At 41.5% G+C, this 15,047-nt stretch overlaps 1 protein-coding gene across 1 annotated transcript in view; it reads right to left on the reverse strand.

Annotated features, from left to right (window-relative positions):
* The window catches only part of PKHD1L1 (PKHD1 like 1), a 180,747-nt gene extending 173,761 nt beyond the window's left edge, over positions 1–6,986 (reverse strand). Inside the window, exons 1-2 of the mRNA XM_062189474.1 lie at positions 6,914–6,986; positions 4,970–5,059 (exon numbers count right to left, since the gene is read on the reverse strand). Of these exons, the coding sequence (XP_062045458.1) occupies positions 4,970–5,059; positions 6,914–6,986 (163 nt within the window). The remainder of the gene's footprint in view (positions 1–4,969; positions 5,060–6,913) is intronic.
* Between the last annotated feature and the right edge of the window lie 8,061 nt (positions 6,987–15,047).

The following is a 15,047-nucleotide window of genomic DNA, read 5'->3' on the forward strand; positions in this document are numbered from 1 at the left end:
TAAGCATAGAAATACTTCTAATTTTTTGCTAGTTCAAATAGGTGAAAAGAAATAAAGAGGAATCACTTGTGAAAAGAATTTTAATTTTTAAGTGTATAATTCTAAACAAATAACTGGGCATAAAGAAGACACCTCTGGAAGCACTCCAAGTACTAAGATTACAGGAAGGGTTGGGTATACCACAAAACACAGTTGAGGCCTCAAGTGGAAATTCCTGACCTGTTGATGTTTTCTTTTTTTCTTTTGCAGAAAAACTGGAGACAGGAATTGCCAGGCATGCAACCTGGGTCTCCTGATAGCAGTAATCCAAAAGTAACACCCTTGCTGCTATCATGGAAAATGTCAGTGTTGCTAAAGCTGGCAGTTGTCACGGATAATACAGGCTAGTTTTATTTTTCCAACCATAAAAACAGGCTTGAGAGTATATTAACCTACTTAAAAGTTGTAACACTCACAAGAATGAGAAAGAAAGATACAGTATGACAAGTGGAAGATAAATCCTATTGAGTGAAATTGACCTATACCATAAATGCAAAATATAATAAAACCAAAATAGCTCCAATTTATAGAGCATAAACTATATCATGGGTACCTTAGTTATAGCATCGCTTTCAATATTCACAATAGTCCCAAGAGGTAGGAATTAATAGCCTATTTTACTATTGAGGAACATAAGACTCAGAGAAGTAACTTGTTTCAATCACATAGTATAAAGTGGCAAAGAAGGATTTGAAAGTCATTCAGATGGTCCAAAATCCATGTACTTTCCATAATATTAAAAAATATGTAATTCAAAAGTATATTTCAACAAAAACATGCATGACACACATTGTAATAAGGAAATAACTAAGATAAAAAAAGTAAAATGTTACCCTACTCTTGTTACTGATTTTAAAAATTATTTATTTATTTGAGAGAGACAGAGACATAGAGAACAAACAGAGAGAGAGTGATGCATTTCCATCTGTTCCATCTGCAGTTTTACTCTCCAAATACAAACAAGGCTCCTGGCTGGAGCCAAAGACTGGAGCCAGGAATACCATTCAGGCCTCTCATATGAGTGGTGGGGACCCAAATAAGCACTGGCAGGCTGCTGGAATCAAGAACAGAGTGGGACCTGAACTCAGGCACCCCAAAATGGGTTATAGGTGTCCCATCCAGGCTAGGCTGAATAATTGTCTCTATTTTTTTTTTCAATAAAGAGAGACATGATATCAAGGAAGACAAGTGAGCAATACACTTCTGACTTTATCAAAATAATGTTCTTTATTGAATTATTCACCATAGAAGGAGATAAAATCATTTCTGTGACCATGCCATTGCTCAAAATATATTTGTTTAGGTATCATAAATGTAAAATCTTCTAACTTTGGCTCCTTAAGCACAGTCCTTGAACATAATAATGAATGAGCATTTCTCTGCCTTTAAAACTCAATATTAATTTGGAAATAACCCAAAGTAATTTGGATACACCAAAATGTTTAACAGTAGATTTCTTTTTTTTTTTTAATTTTATTTTTTGACAGGCAGAGTGGACAGTGAGAGAGAGAGACAGAGAGAAAGGTCTTCCTTTTTCCGTTGGTTCACCCCTCAATGACCGCAGCCAGGAGCCAGGTGTTTCTCCTGGTCTCCCTTGTGGGTGCAGGGCCCAAGCACTTGGGCCATCCTCCACTGCACTCCCTGGCCATAGCAGAGAGCTGGACTGGAAGAGGAGCAACTGGGACAGAATCCGGCGCCCCGACCAGGACTAGAACCCGATGTGCCAGCGCCACAGGTGGAGGATTAGCCTATTGAGCCGCGATGCCGGCCAACAGATTTCTTAGTAAGTGGAATTTCAGAGAATTCACTTTGTAAGTCAATCCTTCCTATAATATTTTTGTAATGACTTTTACAAAAATAAAACAGGGGCCGGTGCTGTGGCGAAGGGAATAAAGCCGCCAGCTGCAGTGCCAGCATCCCATATGGGCCCCAGTTCAAGTCCCAGCTGCTCCACTTCCCATCCAGCTCTCTGCTATGGCCTAGGAAAGCAGTAGAAGATGGTCCAAGCCCTTGGGCCTCTGCACCCACGTGGGAGACCTGGAAGAAGCTCCTGGCTCCTGGCTTAAGGCCTGCGCAGCTCCAGCCGTTGTGGCCAATTAGGGAGTGAAGCAGTTGATGGAAGACCTCTCTCTCTCTCTCTCCTTCTCTCTCTCTCTCTCCTTCTCTCTGTGTAACTCTGACTTTATTTATTTATTTATTTATTTATTTATTTTGACAGGCAGAGTTAGCGAGAGAGAGAGAGAGAAAGTTCTTCCTTCCATTGGCTCACCCCACCAAATGGCCGCCACGGCCAGCACACTGCAAAGATCCGAAGCCAGGAGCCAGGAGCCAGGTGCCTCCTCCTGGTCTCCCACGCGGGTGCAGGGCCCAAGGACCTCGGCCATCCTCCACTGCCCTCCCGGGCCACAGCAGAGAGCTGGACTGGAAGAGGAGCAACAGGGACAGAACCGGCACCCCAACCGGGACTAGAACCTGGGGTGCTGGTGCCGCAGGCGGAGGATTAGCCTAGTGAGCCACAGCGCCAGCCTAACTCTTTCAAATAATTATATAAATCTTTACAAAAAAAAAAAAAAGAACAATTTAAAGTCAAATAAGATCAACATTTAGGTCATCACCAAGGATTTACAATTTCATTTAGTCAGTGTCCTTGATTAATAAATTAGCACTTCATATAATTCCACAAATGAACTATCTATGGATCACAGACAGCTGGGGTAAATTATATGAATGTGCACCCAAAAATTTATATTAAAATTTATTCAATTTAACCCACATTAATGAAGTGTGTTTTACATGCAAAAGAAAAAGAGCTATACCTATGTAATGTATGGTATCCAAGTTGGTGAGTTTGGAAATAAGTATACACCAATGAAATTATTGCCACAAGAAATTCCATAAGCATATCTATTGCCTTCAAAAATTTCCTCCTGCCTGCTCTGTTTTAATTTTTGTAAAAAGAACATTAGATCTACAACCTTTGAAAGAGTCTATGTACACGGCCGGCGCTGCAGCTCACTAGGCTAATCCTCCACCTGTAGCACCAGCACACCGAGTTTTAGTCCCGGTTGGGGTGCCGGTTCTGTCCTGGTTGCTCCTCTTCCAATCCAGCTCTCTGCTGTGGCCCGGGAGTGCAGTGGAGGATGGCTCATGTCCTTGGGCCCTGCACCTGCGTGAGAGACCAGGAGCAGGCACCTGGCTCCTGGCTTTGGATCAGCGCAGCACAACGGCCATAGCAGTCATTTGGGGGGTGAACCAATGGAAGTAAGATCTTTCTCTCTGTCTCTCTCTCGCTGTTTAACTCTTCCTGTCAAAAAAAAAAAAATCTATGTACACAATACATAGGCACCATGCTGTACAATAGATTTCCAGGACTTACTCATTTTGCATAACTGAAAGTTTTTACTCTCACCAATACCTTCCATCTCCCGTTCCACCCTGACAACCATGATTTTACCTCTGCTTCTGAAAGGCAGTAAAACAGTATTTTGACTCAGCCTCTGAGAAAGACATACACGAAGGCTTATTTAGCCACCTATTGTATCATTAAATCAGCCAGAAAGTAAACAAATAAACCATGGTGGGGTCAGGTGTCTGCAATTCAAATAGAATTCAACTCTTCCATAAATCTATGTCAGAAGCACCCAAAATCTGCGACACTAGGAAAAGTAGATTTTCACCATGATATTTTGTTTAAAAAAAAAAAAGTCTAATAACCTCAGAACATTGACAAAAGAGTAAAGCTTATCACTAGATAATCAATGATAGTCTTCCATCTATCCTTGAGGATAGAATTTTTTTGTTTGTTTCTTCCTAGAGTTGTTCTTTGTCTACATATACCTAAACTTGTGGTTTCCGGATCAGAAAAAGGTTGAGATTTGAAGACAGGAGATGGCGAGGTATTATTTTTATTTTGTTTTTGTTTGTTTTGTTTTTTAAACCTTGATCTTTCTGTTTAATACTCAGTGGCTTCAAACACACCATCTTAAAAGGAAGTTACAATTATAAGGAATACATGGTTAAAGACATCTTGAAAATAACCTCTGACAAAAACATTGTTTCCTGTTCTGAACTCTAAAGAGAACGCTTCAGTCCAAACTCTGCTGTTCACAATGTAGAGGTGTAAACCTTTTTAATTACATTAGTGAAAGACTGAATTCTGCAGACATATTAAAAATGTTGAAGACATTTCAGTAGATTTGACAGAATAATGAAATACCTTGCTTTGTCAAATCTGACTCCAAATTGATTTTAAAAATCAAATAATACATTTTGTTAATTTCTTTTTAAAATGTTTTTCCTTTCCTTTAATATTTCCAAACTACCAGAATACTACTATCACTTATATTGCAAAAGCCTTATGGCTGACACAACTACATATTTGTATTTACTCTTAGGAAGAGCTGCTCATTCAATATATTTACTGAGTGCATGTTTTCACCCATAGAACAGGCAAGGAGGTAAGGAATCAAACTAACCCACACCTGGAGAGAGGGTGTGTGATAGGTGTTAGGTGGCAGGAGAAGGGATCCAAAGTTTGCTTTCTATTGCCTTTCTTCTTTCATTAACAATCTATTTCTCTACCATGGCCTCTGAATACCTATTTTGACATCCCCCATATTTAACTTGATATACAAATAAACATATGAGGAACAAAGCAAATAATTGCAGGGTTGGGTTAAACATGTTTCTTTTGGCTCCATCACACAATCACTGTCCGTAAGCAAGGAATTAAAACAGGACAGAATTACATAATACTATAATAATTCAGATGATCAGGTTGATAGAAACTTTTGGCACTCAAAGGGCAGAGAGTGCTATTTTGGCCAAGTGGCAAAACAACTCCAGAGTGGTGTTGTTGCTGATTATAACCATAAAGCTCTCAATGTAAAATAGTCTTTACTCAACTTTGTCAAAATAAAAGCAACCATACCTTCTCCTCTGATAGTCAGCCTTGTTGCTCCATTGATGCTGCCATATTTAGGTATCACTTCTGTGACTTTGGGGATTATTTTAGAACCAGCTGAAAGATAGTATAGTGGTGGTAAAATCATCATGTTCTTCAAGCATCAAATTTTGTATCATACATCACACATTTGTCAGAAAAAAAATGTAAAAAGATTATAGGAAGGAAAGTAAACCACACTCAGGTTTTATTTTTGGCTCAACCCATAACCTTTGACTCAACAGGGAGTTAAGTCATTAATTGAGTGAATATTTATGGGCTTTCTGTGAAATGCTAACAAAGAGCAAGAATCATTCATAGCCATTTTCATCAGTCTTACCTAACATATTATAAAGCAGTCACTAAAGCCTTAATTTCATGTATTGGTCCACTATGCAGTTCTATATCTATGCACAGCAGCAGACAATGCTGACGTGGAGACAGAGATTATAAAAACACAGAAGAGTGCAATGCTAGGTAGGTCGAAAGACCTGTGCAGGTACAAAGAACAACACTGTGTTTCAAGAAGAAATTTTTTTCTGTGTCAGAGACTTCAGGAAAGATGATTTCTGAATGAGTTCTTAATGTAAAATCTATTAACTCACCTAAAAATTGTGTTAGCTTCCAGGGAAACAAAAGAATCTAACAGACCCAACTTTCTCAAAGCTTAGCACAGAGAACTGAACTACAGAAAGGAGTTCAGGCCCTGAGGGATCAGAAGAGGCGTTTCAGTCACTGGGCTTGGGTCACACAGGCTTCTAGGGAGCAGGGGTGTGCTGCTTCATCGAGGAGAGCAGAGAACGATCAGCTAGGCTGGACCTACCACCAGAATGATAAACAGAGTTCTAGATTGGGGATGTTGCCTTTGCAAACGCAAGGTGGATGAACCACTCTGCTGGATAACTGCAAGTAATTCTTTAAAACAACTCAAAGATACACAGTGGATAGAAGAGTTTATTTCCTGACTAAACTGTAGGGATCCGGTAATCACTAGAAGCCCACAACAAATCCTCCGTGTAGGCAGAAAAATTTAGGTAGGGACATGAAAAAAAAAAAAAGCCACAGGAATCACGAATTGAAGCTGATGTCTGAGAAAGTGGGGAAGAAACTGTGATGGGATATTTGATTCTTGCCTGGGAAATGTTCCCAGGTGGACTTCACCTATGACAGTAAAAGCCCTGCACCATGAAGGAGACCAGCTCCCAAGGCCCGTGTCCTTGCTGTCTGTCTGCCAAGAGATCCGAGATGCTTCTGCTCCGGGCACGTTCATGCTGAAGGCAGCAGACGCCAAGAGCAGGAAACTCCAGCAAGGGAGCAGTATCCTATCTCCAACCAGGAGGCTCCTTGCCTATCTCAGGTTCATCCTACCCTTATCTCCGCAGACAACTCCAGTTTCTTGTCTTATCAGCCTCTTCCAGCCTCTCTTGGGTATTACTTTGAAGACACAGGGCAGCTGCCCCTCAAATGACTGACACCCGTCACAGAGACCCATTCCTGTCCTAGGGGCACATTACCCTCCCTTCCTTGGGAAAAGGAGCCCAAGCAGAATTGGGGGGAGGGGTGGAGGACACTGCAGGCCCCTCACCCTCTGCCTAGCCAAACTTCTGTCCCTTGTCAGTCCTGCCACAGGGTGGAGGCAGGGAGAAGGTTCCATAATTGAATCAGCAAAGCTGATGAATTAAATGCAATTACTCTGTGTCTGTTTTTCTGTGTCCCACCTCTATCCCTTTCCGTCTGCTCCCTCTGCACTGGCCCAGTCTGCCGGGACGCTCTTGCAGGCCCCCGGGTCCATGGGATCGCCCTGAAACCTCACGCACATCGTCAGCCCCGCGCAGGTGGCAGGTGGTCCCTCCTGTCCCGCGCCCCCGGGAGCAGTGGTCTCGTTCAGATGGCCCTCTGCTGATTGCCTCCCTAGCAGCCCCACCTGATTACCTGTGTGGGAATCCGCTGCACACAGGAGCAGCCCCCAGAAGACCCAGGTCTCCAAGAGCCACAGGTGTCCCATCGCAAAGCCAGCTCCGCAGAGGCGGCGCCCGCCTCCCGCCGCCGTCACCAGCTCTGGAGCGCGAGTCGCTGGCGCGCAACTCTCGGCCCACGCGCCAGGGGAACTCGGCCACCCCCGCCTGCCCCGTCTGCCCCGCCCCCGGCTCTCGGGCTGAGCCTCCGGGATTCGCAGTCACACACCACTCCCTCCCCCGCCAGGACGCACCTGGATCTCTTCCCAGCAGGTTGTGTTCTTCAAAGCTCCACACTCAAACCTGGTGCTGACGCTCCGCGCTCGCCCCACTAGGTGATACGGCCCTCCTCCTTCGGACGAGAGGGATCAATGGTCAAGTTGTCGGTCAACCGTGGCCCCCGACTTTATTTCCCCACACGCTTTAAAACTTTGGGTCCTGTATACTTTCTTTTGCCTGCCCGATCTAATCATTAATTCTCTCCACGTGGCCCCATACCTCTGCCTGACACACAAGCCCTATCCACTCTCCCCCTTCACATTCATATAAGATCATGTGATCCCTCTGTAACTAATCATCTTCATAATATGTATATATGTATAATATATTATAATATATAATAATATGATATTTCTGCATGTCTCGAACACTATACCTGATGTTTAATAGACACAAACTCACAAGAATCCCAATAGGATGGTTACTGTTGTTAGAGTCCTTGTCCCAAACAGGAGACCGAGGCACAATGTTCATTGTCATACACCTGTGCACACAGTGAGGCCCCAAGCAGGGTGACTCCAGATCCGGGCCCAGATCTCCTCTGCCTTCCCCACTCAGTAGACTCCCAGGTGAGGGCTTTCTGTTGGTCTGCGGGAAGAAAGGCCCTGTTGCCCTGTGGGGCTGTCAGTCACAAGGGAATGAGATCCTGGGGGTCTCTGACTCCTGAGGCACACAGCATATCACTCCCCACTGAATGCTCCCCAAGGGCTATTCCAAATCCTCTTCATTTTTCTTCATAGTTTAGCCTCATGGTCTGATAACTGGCCATCTCCTCCTACTGTGTTAAAGGGTCAGAAAATTCCACTCTCTCCAGCTTTCAATTCTGCATTTTAAAATGTCCTCTGATCTTATAAGATGCTTAAGTGTGTCACAGCCAAATCTTATGCATAAGTTTGATTGGATCTTTGGGAAGGGAGAACAAAAGCAAGACATTTGGGCAACAGGAAAGTTGAATATGGCTCAAGTGATATATTATGGAAATGTTCATTTTATTGGGTAAAATAGCACACTTAAATAAGAAAATGCTCCTATATTACAGAATTGCATACTGAGATATTGGGGTCAAAGTATTGCAGAGTCTGGAATTTACTTCAAAATGGTTTGACCAAAAGAAGGTATCTTGGTGAAACAAAATTTGGCCAATTTTGAACAACTTTTGACCTCAGGTGTAAGTATATGGTCCTTTCCACGTTTCTTTATGTTTGAAAATGTTCACCACTAAAAATTCTTAAATTGTCTTTGTCCCTTAATTTTTCTCCTTTTCCTCTTTTTCAGAAGTTTTTTCCCTCATGACATGGTAAACCCCCCACTTCTACTCTTTGTCAAAACCCATCAGTAGCTAAAATTAAAAAATTTGCTAAAGCTGGTAAATAGTTGTTAAACAACAATCACAGCATTTGGCAATTCTAGCAAATTGGTCACTCAGCAAATTGATCATTCAGCTAACTGACTTCAGGAAAGTTGATCTTCAGACAACTAGCATGCTTTCCCATCTCATATTTCCTAAATTTCTTAAAGAGTTTACTGCCATGATTAGCATACATTAATTTTTAATAAACTCTTATTGAATAAAAGAGCACCTTTAGCTAATTTTTCCCTTCAGATAGTCCTTATTTATATGATAAACAAGTGCCCTGAAAAAGATCATACCACTGAGACTTTTAATATTGAATTACTGAAATCATTGAGTAAGATAATGTGACAATAAATAATTATAATTAGATGGAAATTCATATAACAAAAGGCCAATTTGGAACCTGAAGAAGTGTTTATATAGTTATGTAATTTACAATTAAAATAGCATTCATCTTTAGAATCTTCAAATCTTCACTTACAGGACATGAGGAAATATGAAAGGAGTAACTAGGTCATTAAACTGTATTCCATTTATGTGAATTCAAAATTCCACCTCTCAAAAAACACTGTTGGTAGTGCCAGGCTCATGAGCATATGACTCATACAGTTTCCTTGGACACCGTGCCTGGGTTTATGCTCTACTGTCATCATTTTAAATCCTTAACACTGTTTGAATAAGGGGCTTCCAATTTTCATTTTGCATGGAGCCTCCCAAATTATGTGGTCTGCCATAGGATGAAAAAAGAGACAGATGTTAAGCTTGATCCTTTGACTTAGTAGCAATGAAAACATGATAAGGGGTTGGTAGGAACTCTTGTAGAACAAAAGAGAGGGAATAAGGAATTCAGTTGTAAATGTTTCATTTGAACTGTATCAACTGTATGTTGGGGTCTGATTTATAAACTAGACCTGACTGGAGCTAGAGTGAACAAAGAGGTATACTTAACAAAACAATAGTGTACCTTCAAAAAATATTCACTGTCTTAGGCAGTGAGAATATAGCAATATTGAAAGAAAAAACCCTGTCCTCCTGGAGCTTACTTTCTTAGTGGAAATAGGCAATCAACAACAAAGCTGAGTAAAATATGTAGTATGTTCCAAAGCCATACATGCTGAAGGGAAAAGCAGAACAAAAACCATTGTGTGGGGGGTGTTGGGTGTGATGAAATTTCACACAAGATGAATGGAAATTGTCACAGGTTAGATGTATTTTGAGTATAAACTTGTGGGTCTGAAATGAGTCAATTAGCCATGTAGACATCTGGGATAGAAGCACTCCAGGCACCTGGAAGAATTAGTTCCAGAGCTAAGAAAAGAGAGCATTTGTGGTGGGTGAGAGGCAAGGAAGCTGCAGGCTGGGTGGGAGAAGGGTCGAGGTCAGAGTAGTGGGAGAAGCAGCAGATCAAATAGGATAACAGATTTGACTCGGAGAGAGGTGGGGATCCACTGCAGAAAACTGAGCTGAAATGTGCCATCATCTTATATTTTCTTTTTCTTTCTTTTTATTTTTTCAAGATTTTCTTTATTTACTTGAATGGCAGAGTTACAGAGAGGCAAAGGCAGAGAGGTCTTCCATCTGCTGGTTCACTCCCCCAAATGGCCGCAATGGCGGGAGCTGGGCCAATTCAAAGCCAGGAGCCAGGAGCTTCTTCCAGGTCCCTGACATGGGTGCAGGAGCCCAAGGACTTGGGCCACCTTCCATTGCTTTCCCAGGCACATTAGCAGGGAGATGGTTCAGAAGTGGACCAGCCGGGACTCGAACCGGTGCCCATATGGAATGCCAGCACTGCGGGCAGCAGCTTTACCTGCTGCACCACAGTGCCAGTCCCATGACTTATATTAAAAAAAAAAATCAGCTGCTGTTTTGTTGGACTAGGTAAGAGTAAATGCAGAGAAATCAATGAGCACCTTCATGCAAATAATCCAGGCAAGCATATGGTAACTTGAACTAAGATGGCAATAGTGGTGGTGGTGGAAACTTGTCAGATTCTAGTTATATCTGAGAGATGAGTTGGCAGGATTTTTGACACAGAAAAGTGCGATAAGGGAAAAAGACAAGTTCAAACATGATGGCAAGGATTTAGACCTCAGCACCCAGAAGAATAGGAGCCATTAACTGTTCAGGTGAGGAATATGAAAGGAACAGATTTGGGAGAATGTGTCAATAGCTCATTTTTGTACATGGCAACTTTGAAATTTAGTGGTCATCCTGATGGAGAGGTAAAATGTTTCTGAACCTAAAGTTCAGAGGTAAATCTAGGTTGTAGATATCACTCCGGGAATCATTAGCCTATATTTCATAAATGAGTGAAACTGAATGCAGTCATCTAGGGAGGAGAAAGTAGATAGAAACATGAAAACAGCTAGGGAGTAAGCTTCGGGAAACTCCAATATTTAGTAGTAGGAGTGTCAAGGAAAATTAAGGAAAGCTAACGGAGAAGGAGAGGTAACAAATAGCAGGAAAATCAGGTGAGAAGGTTTTCTGGGAAGAGAAGTAGAGAAAGTATTTCAAGGAGAAAGGGGTAATAATTCTCTCACCTGCTGCTGCTATGCCAAGAAGGGTGTGTTGAGAATTGCCTTTGGATTTATCAGAGTGTGAAGTTACTGGAAACCCTGAGAAGAGCAGATTTAGCAAGGCAGTGAAAGTGAAATCCTGACTGGCATGCGTCCCTGGAGGAGTAAGCAGAGATAAGAGTCAGCCTGCCACAGTAAGAAAATATTTATTTTATTTATTTGAAAGGCAGAATTACACAGAGAGAGAAAGAAAGGCAGAGAGAGAGATTTTCCATCTGCTGGTTCACTCCCCAACTGGCCGCAATGGCTGGCACCGCACCGATTTTAAGCCAGGAGCCAAGAGCTTCTTCCAGGTCTCCCATGTGGATGCAGGACTCCAAAGACGTGGGCCATCTTCTACTGCTTTCCCAGGCCACAGCAGAGAACTGGATCAGAAGTGGAGCAGCCAGGACTTGAATCAATGCTAGGTGGATGCCGGCCCTTCAGATGGTGGCTTAACTGGCTACACTACAACATTCATTTTAAAAGATGTTTATTTATTTATTTATTTATATGAATGGTAGAGTGTCAGAGAGGGGAGGAGATACACAGACAGGTAGATCTTCAATCCACTGGTTCACTCTCCAAATGCCAAATAGCCAGGGCTGTACCAAGCTGAAGCTGGAAGCCAAGAACTCCATCCTGGTCTCCCGTGTTGGTGGCAAGGGCCCAAGTAATTGACCCTCTAATACATTAGCAGGGAGCTGGATCAGAGGTGGAGTAGCCGTGACTCAAATCATCTCCCAGAAATGGGATATTGGCTTTGTAAGCAGCAGCTTAACCTGCTACCTTGTAGGGACCGCCTCTTATTTCCTGTGTTTCATTATATCATTTTGAGAAAGAGTTCATAGCTATCACATGAGTGTTAAAGGGGCACAAGGAGTGTTGTGAACCCCTTGTTTAGGGAGAGGTTGAAGATAGAAAAGACAAGCACAGAAAAGTAAATACAGTATTATCTAAATTAAATGTGGAATTTAAATATTCAAAACTCATGGAAGCAGAGAATAGAATGGTGATTGCCAGGGGAATAGCGTGGTAATGATCAAAAAAAGTACAAAGTTTCAATTAGATGCTGTAAGTAAGTTCCAAAAATTTTGCCACACAACATAGTGTATATATATAACAATGATGTTGCATACTTAAATCACTCCCCAATTGGCTGTAATGGCCGGAGCTGTGCCGGTCCAAAGCCAGGAGGCAGGAGCTTCTTCCAGGTCTCTCACATGAGTGCATTGGGCCCCTTTTACTGCTTTTACAGGCCATAGCAGAGAACTGGATTGGAAGTGGAGCAGCCGGGACTAGAACTGGCACGTATATGGGATGCCAGCGCTTCAGATCAGGCTTTAACCCGCTGCACCACAGCACTGGCCCCTACACTTACAATTTTCTAAGATGCTAGATCTTATGTTAAGTATTCTTAACACACACAAAACACACACACAAAAAGGAGACAGGAGGAACCTTTGGGAAGTGATGAACATGTTTATCACCTTGATGAAGGTGATTGTTTCATGTGTATATATGTAGCCTCAAATTCTTTGACTTGTGTGCATTAAATAAGAACAGCTTGTTACCTGTCAATCATACTTCAGTAAAGCACTCTTTAAAAGATAAAAAAATGCAAGTTATAGACTTATACACATTATGTGAAAGATTATATTAAATACTTAACATGGAAATAGTCATTCTTTGTGAATATTATAACTCAATGTATTTATCATCAGAACTACAGTCCAAATTTAAAATTTTCCTAATACTCCAGATAATTTTTATTTTGTTTATTTATCAAGGATGACACATTGCTTTAAATTCTGTTACCTCTTTATTTTTCTTTAATCTGGAACTTCTCCTGCCATTGCTTTCTTCTCTTTTTTTTTTCCCAATCCCTGTTTCTCTTAGGATTTTATTTATTTTATTTGAAAGGTAAAGAGATGCACAGAGATCTCCCATCCACTATTCATTCACTCCCCAAATGCCCATAGCACCCAGGGCTGGGCCAGGCTAAAGCTTAGAGCTGGGAACTCAATCCACAATTCTCATGAGGGTGGCAGGGACCAACTCCGTGAACCATCATCGTCTGCTGCCTACCAGAGTTGGAAACTGGAATAGGGAGCAGAACTAGAATGCAAATCCAGGCACTCCAGCATTGGATGTGGGCTTTGCAAGTGGCATCTTGTCACAACTCATACATGTTTACACTGCTAGTATCCCTAGTAAATACAAGATATCTTATTAAAAGGGACTGTCACGTGAAACCTTGAGCGACTAATGAAGTCATTAAGCACATTAGTGGTGGAACTGAGAGAACCAGAGCACTTGCTCACATCTGGTGGTTGGGATTTCAGCCCGACAGAAAGCTCCTCCAATCACACAATGGCTGTCACTCCCTAAATCACCGGCACATCAGGCAAGCCGTGTTGTAATGGACACTCATTTACTCTACTTTGTGGCCCCTATCCTATAAAAGTCCAAATTTGATATAAGTAGCTGTCTAGGAAGGCATGCCTCCACCAAAAAATTTAGGATGAAAAGATATATGGCAACTGAAAGCCACTTATGATCACTTAATTCTGGTGACCCCAGGCTCAAAGCCAGAGTATTTACATACATGATAAATACTGGTATCAACTCCTGACCTCAGAACAGCTTTCTTACCAACATCACACCATGAGTGCAGATTCTATATGCCTTTGCTCACCGACTTTCTTTATGGTTGTTATCATTGAATATCCATAGGGTTTTGTCATTGTGTAATGCCATATTTACTCACACACGGTATTAAGAAGTGATATGGGATTAAAAAGGAAAATATGAGTACTAATACCTTCTCAGAGGACTCTATGAGAGAACATGACAGAGAAATTAAGAAACAAGATCATTTTTCTTTTAATTTTTAATTAAAAATTTACTGTCCTTCTTCTTCTTCTTCTTCTTCTTCTTCTTCTTCTTCTTCTTCTTCTTCTTCTTCAGATGCTGCTGCTGATTTTGCTATTGCTGCTTTTTTGATAAAGTAAGGGAAATTGAATTACATCATTATATACTTTTTGAATAAACTTCCTGCCTTAATTCTGATTTGACTTCAGAAAATTATCCAGGCAAAACAAAATCTATGTCTTACTGTAGCTTCATTTTAATTTATATCAGAAGCACATTCTGGGGTCCTCACATTAAGTTTTAATTCAGTAACACTTTGATCTGGAAAAGGCTGTTAGGCTTGAATTGGAGTAGGGCCTGTTTAAAGGCTACATAAAGCCTTGCAGAAGACCAAAATACAGGCTTCAAGTGCCCCCTTGTGGCTAAGGACCATAATTACCAAATATAATTTGAGGTCTGGAATAAATTTGCAAATATCAAATTTCTTCCTTTGGAGCCAAATATTTATTTAAAATAACTTATTGTGAACATTAATTTACCATTTTAGACAGTGAAGATGGGTTAAGCCATCTTCCATCTGCAGCGCCTGCATCCCATATGGCCACCAGTTCCAGTCCCGGCTGCTCCACTTCTGATCCAGCTCTCTGCTATGGCTTGGGAAAGTAGTGGAAGATGGTCCACGTGCTTGGGTCCTTGAACCCACATGGGAGACCTAGAAGAAGCTCTAGACTCCTGGCTTTGGATCGGTTCACTTTGGCCACAGCGGCCATCTGGGGAGTGAAACAGCAGATGGAAGACTTTTCTGTCCCTCTTTCTGTAACTCTGCCACTCAAATAAAGAAATATATTTTTAAAAAAAGATAAATGTTATACAGTATGTTTCATAGGGGAATCCATGGTAGAATACAGGTTTAAAAATGAAACCCTCCCTGTTATGCCCTATGATTGTTTCAATCAAGCTATGTTGGTCATCTTTATTTTTATAGGTATTATTTTCATAATTAATAATATCTAGAAATTGCTGAAAAATAAAAGCAGTTGCTTCAGACT

Source organism: Lepus europaeus, chromosome 4 (genome assembly GCF_033115175.1).
Source record: "Lepus europaeus isolate LE1 chromosome 4, mLepTim1.pri, whole genome shotgun sequence".
NCBI classification, from domain to species: domain Eukaryota; kingdom Metazoa; phylum Chordata; class Mammalia; order Lagomorpha; family Leporidae; genus Lepus; species Lepus europaeus.